The following is a 15522-nucleotide window of genomic DNA, read 5'->3' as shown; positions in this document are numbered from 1 at the left end:
AACCTTCTCTCTTCTTGATGTCATTTTGTGACTGTTCACTCTGGTTCATTAAAGTGCTAAATATGTAGCTAATTAAAATTACCCAGAAACTAGTAGGCCGAGGATCTTTTCTTTTAAAATGTATTTATTCCTTCTTTTTTTAAAGGACATTTAGTTTTGAAGCTATGTCTATGACAGACTACTGCTAGTTTTCGAAAAGCCTCAGTTCATTATTCAACTCTACCTCATTATAAGGCTCTTTGCTGGAACACATTCAGAGATACAATGCTATTATAATTGTTTCAGAGCTGCAGGATGGGTTTCTTTTAAGTTTTAACCCTTTCAAATGTCATTAGCGCTGTCCAGTTGTCTCTGTTATGAGTTTCTGTTTCTTTGCTTCAGTGTGCGTTTGTTGCTCTGCCTGTTTTCAGCTTTTCCACCCAAATGAGATCCTTCAAAGTTTGCTCGTTTACTATTTCTGCATTTTAATTGTGCTTTAAATCTTTTACTTTCAGGTTTTGCTTACCTTATGTTTTAGAAAACAAATGCACTTTTTTGATACCCCTGTCTAAAATAATTGTTATCTTGCTGAGTCGACTACACTGGTCCCAACTTTATAATATCTTGTCAAAATCCTTTTAAAGTAGCATGGGCATACAGTAAATCAAGTAAACCCGTGGTTGGATAACATAACAACATAGTGCATTAGCTTCAGAACATTTAGAGTACTGCACTACATATTAATCCAATACGCTCTGTCTGCGACGTTCATGTTTACTGTTACACATGTATACACATGCACCTGCACTATGCTTGATGTTTCACTAAAGGGCACTTGATGCTGTGATTGCAGTGGTCTTATCTGCAATGCCTTTGCATTATGTGGATTGTGTTTCACAGTTTTCCCCCTCATTTTCATTTTGTAGAAGCTTAATAAATATTAACATGTTGAGAATACAGTCTTCTTGACCTAAACCTAACCCTAACCTCAATCTCCTCTGAGGTGTCTCTGCCCGCTGAATGAATATTAATGGATCATGCAGATCTACGACATTGATTGACCGTAACCCCAACTCTGACTCTCTGTCACACCTTGCTTCACTGTGCTGTTATTCCAGGTTCATTAGCTCGCCTCATGTTTATTAATATCCATGAACCTGGGTAAGTATTTTGCAGGTTCTCCAGTTCTCTCTACTCCTTCTAATTCAGCTATTTTTCCAAAGCGTTTTAGTTTTTTGTATCTTCGGCTTGTCGACATTCTTTCGAACCAAAGAGAAACATTCCCTAGCATGGTAACACTGCATTGTAGAGTACAAAGAAAAGGTTTGTTTGAGTCACTGAGTGGCAGGTGTGCCGTACAGTCAGGGGAGCCCAGGTTTGCCCAGGACACCTGCAGGGCTAGGCTTTGTTCTTCAGGGGCGTGTAGAGAGGCAAGTGGTTTACCTTGTAGGAAGGTTGTTATTTTTCAATTTGTGCACACATGTGCCATTGGGACAGGTGTATATAGACTGAAGGACAGTACATTGAGGAATCATGGTTATTTTCATTGCACTGTACCATGTAGTGTAATGCACCTATGATCAGGGCATGTTTTACTTGAAAGACTTATACTACACATCTACCCCTCTGACCCAGTGGTGGCAGGACATTGCGGTCGGGTAGAAAACAATTTAGCTAGAACACTGCCTAGGCTGTTGTTGGTTTGAAAATCAAGGTCTTGTTTGTTTTGTCCATCTCCACAAACTGAATTTAATAGCTGTTTACAGGACTTATTGGTGCGAAATCTCCTTTAGATCCCTTTAATACATATCTGTCATTTCAGAGGATGCCACTCTGGTAATGAAAAAACATAAATCTTTCATGAGAAAATAGGGGTTATTGCAGGTGCATTAAATCTGAATATTTGATGTTGACAGAACACTCTACCTTGTTCTGTAGTGAATGTGTATTGGCATGTCATTTGTAAAGGTAGAATCGTGGTGTGTAAGTACTCCACCTTGTAGTTCAGTTTCTAAAACCGAATGTATCTTTCTAATTTACTGAAGTATAAATGCACTAACTGCCTGGTAAAATAGGCTGGAATTAGGTCAATCAATACTGTAGGTCAATATGATCTATTAATATGAATTTACTGGAGATTGATAGAGAGGAGAGAGAGGAGTTTGCTTTTATGGAAAAATACATGATTTGTCCTTTTCTCTACAGTAAAGAGTATTAAAAACAGAACCAGTGTTTAAAACTAAGAAATAACCACTCAGAATGGTAAGTGTTAATTTGAAGTCATTGCTTTCAAATCTTGTATGTCTGCTTTTATAGATCAAGGGGAAAGTCTGGTTTTGTATTGAGTTTTTGATGGTAACAAGGAGTTTCTTTATTTTCTTAAGAATAACCAGACTCTAAACACAAACAAAGGGTGGCATTTAAATACAGCTGCAGAATAGCAACAATAGCAAACCTTCCGCAGTGTTTCACCCCTCTGCTACCTTCTAAATATTTAATCAGACATGGTCAAAACACACAAAATACTGTAACAGCAATTCATTTTTCATCAAACTCTGCCATGCTTTGCCACTTTCTTCTGTACATGAGCACAAATAAGTTACATTTCATTTTTAATTTGTATTATTATTAAAAACAAAAAAAACTAATGTAAAATACATCAAATGCTATCAATAATTAATTTTTTGAATATTGTCAAACTCTTATTTACATCTTATCACCTGTTTTATTAACTGACACACGATTGTTAAAAGGGAGGCTGAAATTCCGATTCTTAATGAAATTGCCATGGGCCTTTTTAATTTTTCATTGATGCTTTCCAGGCAACAACAGAGTTTCAAAAATGCATGTAGAACTTGAGAGCTTTATTATGATGTGTTGAAAATGTATTCAAAAAAGAAATCGGTTAGATGCAGAGTCCATGATAGGAATAGAAATCAAATACAGTATATTGTACCAGGTTCATGTGAAGAACAAAATACTTATTAGCAACTTGCTATAATAGTTTTTGCCAAGCAAATTATTCAAGAATAAATACATGCATATAGAATTTTACTATAATCCTTCTATTATTTTTTTAAATAGAAAAAAAATGCTGAAAAGCCCCTAAATGAATTTGAATAGTACAGTATGTTAGATTAGCATCCATCACACCCTGATAAAGGCTTCACAGCCAAAACGTTGGTTTCTTTCTCAATACATTTTGAAAACTTTTAGGAGTGTGTGGCTTCCCTTTTTCTTTGTAGATTAGTATCCACCCTCATCAAACACCAATCTATTGAAAGACTAATGTTGTTTTGGTTTCTTTGCAATTTAGATAGAGATTAAACAAAGGTAAGTGAAGAATTCAAGTAACATACACATACACATACCATTTAAATAACTTGTTGTTGCCTTAGAGCTTTGTTGCCATTGCTTTTTCTTGACAGTACAGTTTTCCCTTTATTTGGGAGCCTTAGTTATGATACCAAGCAATCTGTGTTCAGCCTTGAAACCTCTCTGCCAGGAAAAGAATGCTGTTAGATAAGAAGTTAGAACAATTTAGGATTAAGTCAATTTGTATCTGTAACGACATAACAGTAGTGCAATAGTGCAAGGATAGTGCATCATCAGAGCATACAGTAGTGTGAGGGGCTTTTTTCAAGCCGTTGGAATACATCTGAATTAGTCTATTTTTCCTTTTTTTGACAGTCATGCAAATTAAATTTTAAAAAATTGCATTTTTATAATTAAAATCTTTGTTAAAGCAGTTTACAACTACATTCAATTAAAGTACTGATGTGATCAAATAGAAAATGATAAAGGATAGCTTTCAGAAGGGATTTCATGGCTTTTGTCTGCATATCCTATTTTCAGAATCGCCTCAGTATTCTTTTTTTGTTCTTGTTATCGACTGAGACTTCCCTAGGACAGTAATACCTGATGATGTTGTGGAAGTTTGATTCTTTTGTTGCTCAAACTTTGTTTTTCTTACTCCTACAGCTAGTTTTGTAGTTTTCTTAAAATCGAAACATTTGATTTACAATTTGATTCTTGTAACTTTTAAAGTATGGGAATACTGTAATTGGTAGCAATTTTTAACCATTTTACAAGTTCATGCTTAGAATTTTCTGGCAGTTGATTGCTCCGATTGGAATGCATGATGGGAAAACACTGGGGAAAAACACAGAACTGTGACCCCCAGGGAACATGTTTGACACCATACTGAAATCAATGTAATCCTTGACTTGAAGAATATATCTTTTAGTGTGATTTGAGAAAACTGAAGGCTGTATTGACTAATGCATTTTCATGTATTTTATTTATTTATTATTATTTTTTAATAGTGTTTTATTTTAAATGCTCAAACCTGTGGAGTTTTCATTTGATTAATTTCGAGATCCATTAAAGGCTAGCTCTGACAGGTAGACTTCAGGGACCTTATTTATTACCAAGTTTTTTCACTCAGTGTTTACTCTTCTTAAGACTCAAGGTCCCTGATGGGAAAACAGCAGTTAAAAATCATTAAAACTTTTTGTTATGCATGAAGAGACCTGTCTGAATAATTGATCGAGGGAAAAAAAAAACACAAGTAGACTTATTACAAGGCAATGGCAAATCTTACTGTACAAAACTGAAATTGAATCATGGCATAATGCAAATAGGTCAAGACAGCCTGTACAGCTAGCACATATTATACGGCCATATTATAACTTAGGACTCTGGGAACAATGAGTGGAATTATTGCTTTATACTGTAACTGGTGTACCGTTTGGTTCTATAGCTACGGCTGTATTTGCATCACCCTATAGAATTAACACATTTTGCTTAATAAAGTCGAATGAAACCTGCTGAATAATATGTTAACATTAAATTACATACCGCTTTGTAGTTGTCCATATACTTAACACAAAACTGACGGCAATTGAATAATATGACATTTCGAAATCTAACATGTAATACTGTACGACTATTATGGCTGACTCTCATTCTAAATGGCGTGGGTTATGTAGCTAGTTGTTAAATTATTTATCTAAATCAGCTTTTACCAGACTTTGAGTTTGTGTGGAGATGTACCAGGAGAGAACATTTAAATCATGTGACAATGTAACATTTCAACTCCACCTGTGTGCTCTCTCTCTCTCTCTCTCTCTCTCTCTCTCTCTCTCTCTCTCTCTCTCTCTCTCTCTCTCTCTCTCTCTCTCTCTCTCTCTCTTTCTCAAATAGAAATACATTTGAAGCTACTCTTTTTAAGTGACCAAAAAAAAATAGTCATTGTAAACCAAACAATTACATTGTAGTAATAGTATTTCAAGAGGAATGTTGACACTCTTTAAAAATGCATTAGTTCTATTTGGTGCCCATCATTTTTGGGCCAGTGGTGGTGGCCATTGAATGATCTTAACAATTTAGAAAAATATTTCTGTTTTTCATCTCGATGCAATGTCAGCAACATCAGAGCTATCAGATTGACAGCAGCAAGTCAGTGTGTGATAACAAGAATAAGTGCAGGTGCATTTTCACGGTAGATAAACAACACCAGATGATCTTGGTTTGTGATGACGAGAGGAAATTGATGTACTTTTTGTTACATTTGTAATAGGACCTGTATGCATGTGTAGGGTAGCTGACAACACAATCAAATATGTTCTTCGTGTAAAATCAAATGCATCTTGATTTCTACCTTAACCTGCTCTGCACTGATATGAACGAGGTCTACCATTTGCTGTCCAACATGGTGAAAGATACGGGGGCAGAGAATTACCTCCTCTCCATGCTGCAGCATCTCCTCCTCATCAGGAATGATTATTACATCAGGTGAGTACATCCTTTCAATAATGCTTCCATGATATTCAATAGAATCTGTTTCATCGACAAGCCCCACCGTTTTCACTTCCTACAGCATTGACTCTTTCCAGTGTATTTGGATTACTGGGAGGAAGAACAGTTCATTGACTATATAATGAAATGGTCACTGGTTTTGTATTTATTATTTAACTACAACTATATGTGCAAAATAAATGTGTGTATAGGTTGCTATAACTTTAATAGCACTGTAGGATAATGTATTGCGGTATGTAGAGATACCATTGCGACTGTGCACAGACTCGGCGCTGTACCGAATGTAATGCTTGCTTCTCTCAACTACAGAACCACCACTGTCACCTAGTGAGAAGCAAGATCCTCTAATGTTGTTCCATTTCAAGACTAAATATACATTGACCCCTCAACAGGTTTTAGGTGGTCACTGATCCCCCAGATCTCATGTTGTTTTACTTCGGATCTTACTGTGTGTAATGATTGCCTTGCCTTGTCTGGGTACAGTGTAAAGCAACACACTTTGTTCATGTTCAGTCTTCCTGTAAAGAGTTAAAACGATGACATGAGAAATGATTGGAGGGAAGCAGTTGGTCCCTAGATTAATTCTAGTCAGAGACATGAAATATTATTATTCTTCAAGAAAGATTCCTGGGGCCAGCCCACTCCTTCGTCCAAATGCTAATGCCATGCTGTAAGAGGGGAAATGGTTGAACCAAATCAGCAGACTGATACTGCAGTGTCTGCTGCTGACATGACGATGATCAATTAATTGCTGTGGCAGTCCTTTCACAGAAATACAATATTTTTAGAGAGAGAGAGAGAGAGAGAGAGAAAATAAAGTTTACTATAGGCAACTTCTTCCACACTTGGAGTTATGAATAATGTATTCCCAGCTTGTTGGAGGAATAGAAACTATATTAACCAGCTGTTAGAGAGCAAACTCTTTAACAGCATGCCTGTCCACAGCAGCACGGGATACAAGACCTGTCTGATTTACTGGAAACAGATTACTACAACCCCTCATTAAACAGACATGTTATTAATAGAGATTTTATTTTAAATATAAATGTTCGCCATCGCCTGATATAAGCATAAGCTTTTATGTTTGCAATGTACATGTCTTTTTGTATACATACTGTGGAAAAGTTTAATTAGTTCAGTGCTAAACTTTAGTGTAAAGAGAGCAAACCCGGAAAGTTACAGCATCCATGCCCTTTCCTTAATATTTATATATCTCAAAACATACAGGCACAAAGGTGTTACAGAAGCTTTCTCTCTTAAATGGTTGATGATAAGAGTTATGATCAAAGACTAAAAGAAAGCTTTGATTTTAACACTTTTGATAGTACTGATCACTTTTTGACAGTACAGAGTGGAACAGCTTATGAACAGAAATACAATGCTGCAGTTTAAAATACAGACATGTGCTACCCTGTTCACTGTAATAAGCTGCCATAAATACATTCCTGCTACTTCTAAAATGAGAGGGATAGTTGTCAGAAGAGCACGATAAAGCAAGTGAAAGAAAGAATAAAGCAGTTAAAGTGGCTATTATATCTGAAATATGATTTGAGAGGTTGTTCATGTTGTGCATATTTAAAAATCATTGAATGGGAAATATGGAAAAAATATGGCTTAATGTTTTAGTGTAGCTTACTAAATAACAAAAGTACTCCTATTTATTTTGCACATTTTTGTATTTTGCCGTCAGCTTTCAAATAAGGAGGGAATAATAGTTTAGAAATACTAAATGAAACCAAATAAATTCATTTGACAAACATCTAGATGTCTTTCTCAATGTCTTCAGGACAGCTAGTCGAAACATTTGTCATTGAATTTTTTTTATTAAGTTTCTTTTACATTTAGTTTTTTAAATTTAGCACTATTGAGTGTAATAGTTATGGATGACAATAATAGTTTGCATAGGAAAACAATTGCTTGTATACACCCTAAAAGGTACAGTCTAAAACAATAAAGTGAACCACATTAATTACAGTATCTACAGTAACAGGCTTGTAAACAACAGAACCACCTTTCCAGTGTGACTTGACAGTTTTGGGTCAAACAGTCCATTTTACAAATCTTCATACAGCCGTGGGAGAGTTCTGAAATAGGACATATTTTTAAGATATTAATTAGGTTTATATCCGTGACAGTCGTGGGCTTAATTCACTGCCACAAACCCTTGCTGTGTAACACTCAGAACTTTGCCATATCCAGAGCAGAGCATTCATTTTTTGCTGCTGCACAAAAAGACAACCATTTTCATTTCCCAAAAAGACAACCATTTCATTTGTAGTACAAGATAACCCTTAACGAGAACTCGCGGACAGCTTTTGTACATGCAAATTACATTTTTAGCTCGTAAAAGTAAAATTAATATTATACAATGGAATAGTCAAAAACAGAACACAGCACTAAAGGCGTATATGGATCCCACTGGATAGAAGTCAATCCCTAGTAATTAACTACTGAGGACGGTCCCCTTATAAATAGAATATCCAGTATTATAATTAGCTACTGTTTCAGGGAGTTTAAAGCAGCTAATTAGCGTAGACGGTATATCAAATTACTATTCATTACAATGCAATATATTCATAAAGAATATATTATAGACATAAAGATCCTACCCATTGTTTGTAAGTGTACAAACATTACCCTATGTAAATTATCTGTGTTAACATCAGATATCAACAAGGTCTGGCATCACTTAGTTTAGTTTAATGCTTTCATTGTCTAGCCTGACCATGTTTTTTTTTTTAAGTGCCCTAGATTTTAAAAATACCTCTGCATCCAGTCCCCAGCCTGCTTGCATTTAGACCCTTTAACCTTTTTATTTAGAGAATAGTTCATTGGAGAATATGGCAAATTGTGATGTAATGACCGCATCGCCTAGCTGGCAGCCCAGTGGAAATCACGTTCCAGAATGTGTCCTGAAAGCGACACTCTACTGTTTTTAGAAAGCTGTTACTTGGTCGCTTCACTGGTAACAAGGCACAGTCGGGTAGCTTATTGCACTGGGAATGAGCCTGCTTTGCTGATCATGTCGAACACGATTCCCTTTCAGAGAATTCTCACAAGTACCGAACAACGGCATGAAGTCATGAAAGTGCTTATTGCTGAAATATATATATATTTCTAGCCATTGTTGTCTTTTAATTCTCAAAGGTACCGCTTTCTACAAGTGATGATTTAAAAAAAAAAAAAAAAAAAAAAAAAAACATCTGTTAATGTTTTAATGTATTGTGTTTTCACAGCATATTGACACTTCAATTTAAACTGAAGCATGTCTTTAATAGAAAAATCTTGTCCGCTCATATACAGCTTAAAGCAAAAGTGTCTTTATGTGATTTGAAATAAATTAATTTTTGAACCGCCTTAAGGGTGCGTCCTAGGGAATGAGCAAAACGTCACTGGAGCAATTAATTTCAGAAGCTATTTTTAAATGGGATATGTACAGTATACGTAAAGACTTTATAAGGTGAACTTGAGCGAGCTGTTCAGGGCTGAAGTCAGCAAAGTGGTGGGGGCGGAGACCCCGAAATATATTTAGCCCAAAGCTTTATTATTGATGTTTACACATTTTCACACTTAAAATGCAGAACAGCAGCTGGAGTGCTTCCAGCGAGGTTAATGTAATTCCAATGAAAATAAATAAATAAATGAAGCCCATAGTAAGTCAGAATACAGTTGTCTATGTCTTGCATTACACCAGGTTTGTTTTTCATTGGTTCCTGCTAGCTGATTGTGTCGGCACACCTTCACCCTTTTCAAGGAGATGCGCAGCCTTTTTAACATGCTGTGTCACCCTGCAGGCCGCAGTACTACAAGGTGATTGAAGAATGTGTTTCCCAGGTGGTGCTGCACCGCAGTGGCATGGACCCTGACTTTGCATACAGAGGGAGGCTGGACATTGACCTCACTCACCTTGTTGGTATGTCTTCAGAACCGCTGAGGTGGTTTAAGGACCTCTGGGTTTTTGGATTTGACCGTGACATTGCTATTTTCCAGTATGTTGGTTAAAGTTCAGATCTCTACCACTGAACCATTACTTTTCTCTACACGTAAATTATATTTGGGGAAGCAACAGCACATCCCAACTCTGTTTGAGGTCCAGAGGATGGCTTGTCCCTGATACCTCCCAACATCTTGTAGACTCCCTGCTCTGCCCTGTCCAAGGTTTTTATTGCTACAAGATGTTGCCACAGTGACTGAATAGTGATGACCATGCTCATTTTTACCAAACAAATCTGCTTAAGAGCTGTAAACCAGCAGCATATGTTCTAAAGTATGCCACAGCTGCCTTAATTAGATCATAAGTACATGTGATATTAATTACTGGCTGGTTATTTAAAATCTTCCCAGCATTTCTTCTTTTTTTTAAATTATAATAACTTTTTTAATTTTAAAGGTAAACTTGTTAATCTAATCAACCAGAGCAGCTGAATGACTTCCTATTAAAATGCAATTAAATGCAAAGGCAGGTTTGAAGGAGATGTTGACTTTTAAGGAAATGTACGGGCGAGGAAATGCATACTCTAATCTGTAATAATAAAATTATTATTATTATTATTATTATTATTATTATTATTATTATAGTGCATCTGTTTGCTCTTGTTCATTTATTTATTGTATTTATTTATTATTAATTCCCTACAGATATGTGTGTGGATAAAGCAAAAGTGGAAGCAAGTGAACAAAAGGCGTCCGATTTTTCCAAAAAGGTAAAGCTATTAATCATCAGCCGAGACAATTGGTATTCTATGAATACATCCCTATTGAAATATTTTTTCCTAAGCTCAGAGACAGGATATTGATTGCTTTGCTTTGATCAATAACTGGCAGCATAAATACATGGTCTGTATCAGTATTACCTGGATCAATATTGATGTTCCAAGTCTATTGTACTTCGTTGTCGTGCCTCATAGAGTTACTTCCAAAATGAGCGTAGACAAAATCTCTAAATGTTTTAGACCACTCTTCGCAATGTTAGTGATCCCTTGAGAGACACAAACACACAAAAAGCAAACCAAAAAAACAAAAAAACACTTCTTTTCCTTTCCCTGTTTAAAGGCCAATTTAAACCATTTACATGTTCGAATGTGTATAGGTACATATATCCCTTTTTTCAAACACTGGAGCTGATTCTAAAAAGACTCCAACTGGATTACTGAAGGGGGGTGGTTTAAGAAGCCTCAGTATTACCAACCCCCATGCCACCCAAAAAAAAAAAAAAAGAAAAAGTCCAGTTTGATGTGTTTGAAGCCATTACGTTGACATACTTAGACTTGGAAGGTAGCCTTGGAAACGCCTGGCTTGTAGTCTGAAGTTACTATGCACTGTTAAGCTATATCAGTCACCTCCAACACCTAATGTACATGGAACAAGAATTAGTCAGCATTTCATAATACAGTTGCCATAACTACCCCCTTTACAATTATGTAGTATTTAATGCTTAAAGTAATTTTCAAAACATTCATGTATTAAATGCAGTGTACCCATTAAGATACAGTAACTCCATCACTAGTCTTACAATAATCAATAACACCATCACTTACATTATTAAGTTGATCCTTATTTTAGCTGGCTTCCCAATTATATAATTTTTGTTCATGCTACATACCTGTAATACATGTATGAAATTAACTTCAGTAAGACTACAGGGGAGGTAATGGACTTTTATTTTGAAGTGTTTTTTTTTCCCCCCTCTGGTAACAAGCTGCAGGTGTTACACTTATGGAATAGGTAATATTTCTGCACAAACCGATAGTAGCTATGCATGAAACAAGCAAGCACACAACTGTTGAGGGCAGATTTAGCTCCCAGATGAAAGGATTTGAGCGCTCTCATCTGCCATGGCAAATGTCAGGGAATGTTTCAGGTGTCTGCCGAGCATGTTAAGGGAGAAAGGAGCCCGGAGGTGGCAGAGAAAACACTGGTCTGACGCAGGTCACTTTTCGAAAAGGTTAGGGCCGTCATTGGAAATGAAAATCAAGGGGCACAGTAAGCAAGCAAACGGATGGGGGGGGGGAGATGTGGGGGGGGGGGGTAAAGGAAGACTTTTGATCCTATTGCATTATCTGTCCTGTTGTGATCGTTGCAGTTTGATGAAGAGTTCACAGCTCGACAGGAGGCGCAGGCTGAGCTCCAGAAACGAGAGGAGCAAATCAAAGAGCTGGAAGCAAAGATCCAGACACTGCAGGCTCAGGTAATGGGGATAATAGACTTCATGTCTGCTGCTCACCGTTTTAAAAATCTGTCTGCTTCGAATAACTGGGAATTTTTTTTTGGGGGGGGGGGCAGTACACAAATGTCCAAGTGGAATCCTATAGTTTAAAAGTTGCTATTTCCTGGGACATCATTTCTCTCCAGGGGTCTTGCTTTGCTGCACTCAGACCATATGACCCACCTCACAGGATACCAGGATGCACCATTTCAAAATAGTGATATTGTGTGAAGTTTCCTATTGAGTGATGCCCACACCCCCAGAAAAAATCACATTGCTGCCCTTTCCCTATGAATGTAAGTCATGATACATTTCAGTAGCTAGGCGACAATGTATTAATTCCAAGGTATTTTCAGAGCCTAATATACAGTAGTGATCATTCAATTGAAACGATAGCCAGGCTGTGAACTCCCAAATGAACAATAAAAAAAGCAACCATCTTTATTAGGAATTATTTAGTTTCAGTTTCCCAGCATTGCATTATTAAAATAGGTATATTGTCTTACAATTTTGGTCTTTACTTACATTGTTCTCCTTCCATGAAGAAAAAAACAAAAAAAAAACAAAAAAAAACCTGATATACCAACCACAGAAAATGCATGCGATGCTTAACCCAATTTTATATGGTCTGATCTGCTTGGAGACAAAGTGGCAGTTTACTTTTGCTTTTATTAAGTTTGTCTTTGCAGATAAAACCTTCAGTTGAAATATGATATTGCTTCTTTAGCCAGGAGAGCTTTTAAAAAAGAAAGACATTTAAATAATACATATTCTCCATTTTACAGCCAGTCAAACACCCACACAGTACCTTCACCAGGTTTACTGAAGAAAAAGTTATTGCTGTCACAATCCCTTCCTTCTGAGTCACACTTGTAATTTATTCTGTTAAAAAAACCAAAATCGTCAGATCTGTGCTGCCATTGGAGTATGTTGGGGTTTGTCTGTGTTTCTTAGCGGAATCTGCTGTACAGCCACTCAGTACAGAGCATTTAATCAATCTGTGTGCAGCACTTCCTCCCCAGTTCATCTCACTAAGGGCCTTTGTCACCGCTTGTTACCAGGTCTTTACGTGAAACTCGCTCATCACTCACTATGCATCCAACAGCTGCTCCACATATTCATGACTCAATTCCAGTTAAACACTCTGCTGCTCTGTCCAGCTAACAGCCGTTTTCATCACTCTCCCTACCTTATTCCAGAAAGGGAATTTCACTCGCTGCAAACGCTTTGACCCCCATATAACCTGTCTGTATCTCTCCCGCTTTTCCTCAGTCACCGTGCATCCTCGTTGTTTTCCATAGACTTCTTATTCACTGTTTTCATTGCATTGTACCCATGTCTTTTTAGTCAAACGCAGTACATTAGCACACCCAGAGTGGCTTAAAAACAGTCACCTCCACAGATCTGAGTTCAAATCTAGCTCTGGTTCAGTGGTGTGCCTGAGATGGCATAGCACAGAACATGCATTTCATTTTGTTTTTGCAAAGTTGTTACCGTAAAACATATCGCAAAGACCTTAGTTTGAATATACACATCAATCAGTCATCCAGTTCATACCATTCATACCAGTCAATAAAGGCCTGAATCATGACTATGTGGCCTACATTTGTATTATTCTGCACTTTGTCATACTTTACGATGTTTTTGCTGTTCTTAAAAATTTCACAAATTACCAGCAATATAATGTAACATTTACTTCCATTGCTGTCCCCACTCTTCTAGTGTAAGACATGTAAATGTATTCACAAACAGGTAATCTACTTAAATTAATAGTGGAATTTACAGTAGGACCAAATCACCACAAATGATAGAGGTATGAATCTAACCAGCAGAGTCGAGTTCTACCCTTTTCAATGGGCAATTAAAAATCACAACATTATGGGGCAGCTGCAGTTTAAACAGAAAGGTCTCATTGAGTTTAGAAATACAGATTGATTCTGGAGTTGAATAAACAGAGTAGGTAACTCAAAAAAGAAAAAAAACATTGTGAAGGACTGTTTCCTTCTGTGCCTGTGCCTTTACTCATTGATTAGTCCGTATTTGCGTTACTTTAACGCCATCACATGTGTACTGTGTACTCTTTTGTGTACCTCAATAAAGATGAGCTTTTAAGTGAACTTCGAGTCAGGCATTCAGTACTCGGATCTCAGACTTCTAAATATTGAATTCCATTTATTTAATTAAATGTACTCTTTTATTCTGCTCAAGGTTACAATAGTATACAAATAGAGTAGCTTGTAGACTACATATATATTTTACCAGCAACTCTATAAGCAACTGTGATGGGGTGCATCGGCAAGGAGACTCGGAGACCAGAAACACTGCAGTTAAGCGCTCATGCACATTTATTTACATTTACAACACTACAAAACAAAAAACCGCACACCAGCAAGCATCATCCTTTCACCATCATTAAACTCTAAACTAACACCTGTGATCACCCTATTTATACACCTGTGGCTGGAGCCTTAATTAATCATGTAATCACTTATTCAATTCACGGCTCCAGCCTCATCCCCACGTGTTTTTGCAGGGAGGAATTTAACCCCCTCCCTGCCACCAAATACTCCCCACACAACACACACCTGTGCATCGGCAATTTGACTAAAATAAAAACTAGAATATACACACACTAGTGCTGCTTTGTTTGATAGATGCCAAAAGTGTGACTAAGAAAAGTGTCAAATAAATAACATATTACCAGCGGTAAAAAAATATATATATATTGTTTCAATTGGACAATAAAGCCATTTGCAGAAGGAATAGTTTTATTTTTAATATGGGTTTTTAATGAAGTACCATATTTACAATGCATAACATAAGATGCTGGTTGGATCGCCCTGTTGCTACGGGTCAGGCATCAACACCTAGCAACTAGTTACCTGTCCACAAGCAGCTTGAGCAAGTTGCCAGTTACCTCTGTAAAAGTCAGTACTTCTTTAGAAAACAAAAAACAAAATAGGATTGAACCCAGAACACTTTTTCAATATCTTGCATGCACGTTTGATTTTTTTCCCATTATTCTGTGTTTAATATTGAATTCCGTGCACCCACCAACACCACTGGGCCGAGGCCTCTCTGAACTGTATTTACAGAATGCAGCTCTTATTTATTTGTAAGTACAGTCTTGCTGCTGCTGGTGCAGCCAGATGCCACACCCTTTTTGTTTTTACAGAAGCCTGATTGAAGCGAGGGATTCAAAGGGAATCACATCCATAATGAAAGTGAAGTCTTCCTGTGAAAATCAATACCTGGCATCATAAGAGAAGAGGGGGAGGGGAGGGGGGGTGCAGAGGAGGGACATGAGGATGCAAAGTATTGAAACACAGAGGGACTAAAAACTAGCAGAGAAGGAAATAAATATTTAATATTCACTTTTTAGGATTTTAAAGGGAACACTTTTCTGCACCGCCTGTGGGGAATGTAAACTCAAATAAAGACAGATTTCGTAATATGGACTTACCAAGTAAATTAATTTCCTTTTAGAATTAATTTGGGCACAGAAGCTAAATTAAGTA

General features: G+C 36.8%; 1 protein-coding gene across 7 annotated transcripts in view; it reads left to right on the top strand.

The window, feature by feature from the left end:
* LOC117411924 (protein diaphanous homolog 2-like) overlaps positions 1–15522 on the top strand; it is a 403755-nt gene that overhangs the window by 129783 nt on the left and 258450 nt on the right. For all 7 annotated transcript variants that reach the window (XM_058989329.1, XM_058989330.1, XM_058989334.1 and 4 more), the window contains 4 exons: positions 5659–5775; positions 9594–9712; positions 10438–10502; positions 11882–11986. In XM_058989329.1, coding sequence (XP_058845312.1) covers positions 5659–5775; positions 9594–9712; positions 10438–10502; positions 11882–11986 — 406 coding nt within the window. The remainder of the gene's footprint in view (positions 1–5658; positions 5776–9593; positions 9713–10437; positions 10503–11881; positions 11987–15522) is intronic.

This window comes from Acipenser ruthenus, chromosome 16 (genome assembly GCF_902713425.1).
Source record: "Acipenser ruthenus chromosome 16, fAciRut3.2 maternal haplotype, whole genome shotgun sequence".
Lineage (NCBI taxonomy): Eukaryota > Metazoa > Chordata > Actinopteri > Acipenseriformes > Acipenseridae > Acipenser > Acipenser ruthenus.
The sequence above is the reverse complement of the archived record's forward strand: the minus strand, read 5'-3'. Positions and strand labels throughout refer to the sequence as shown.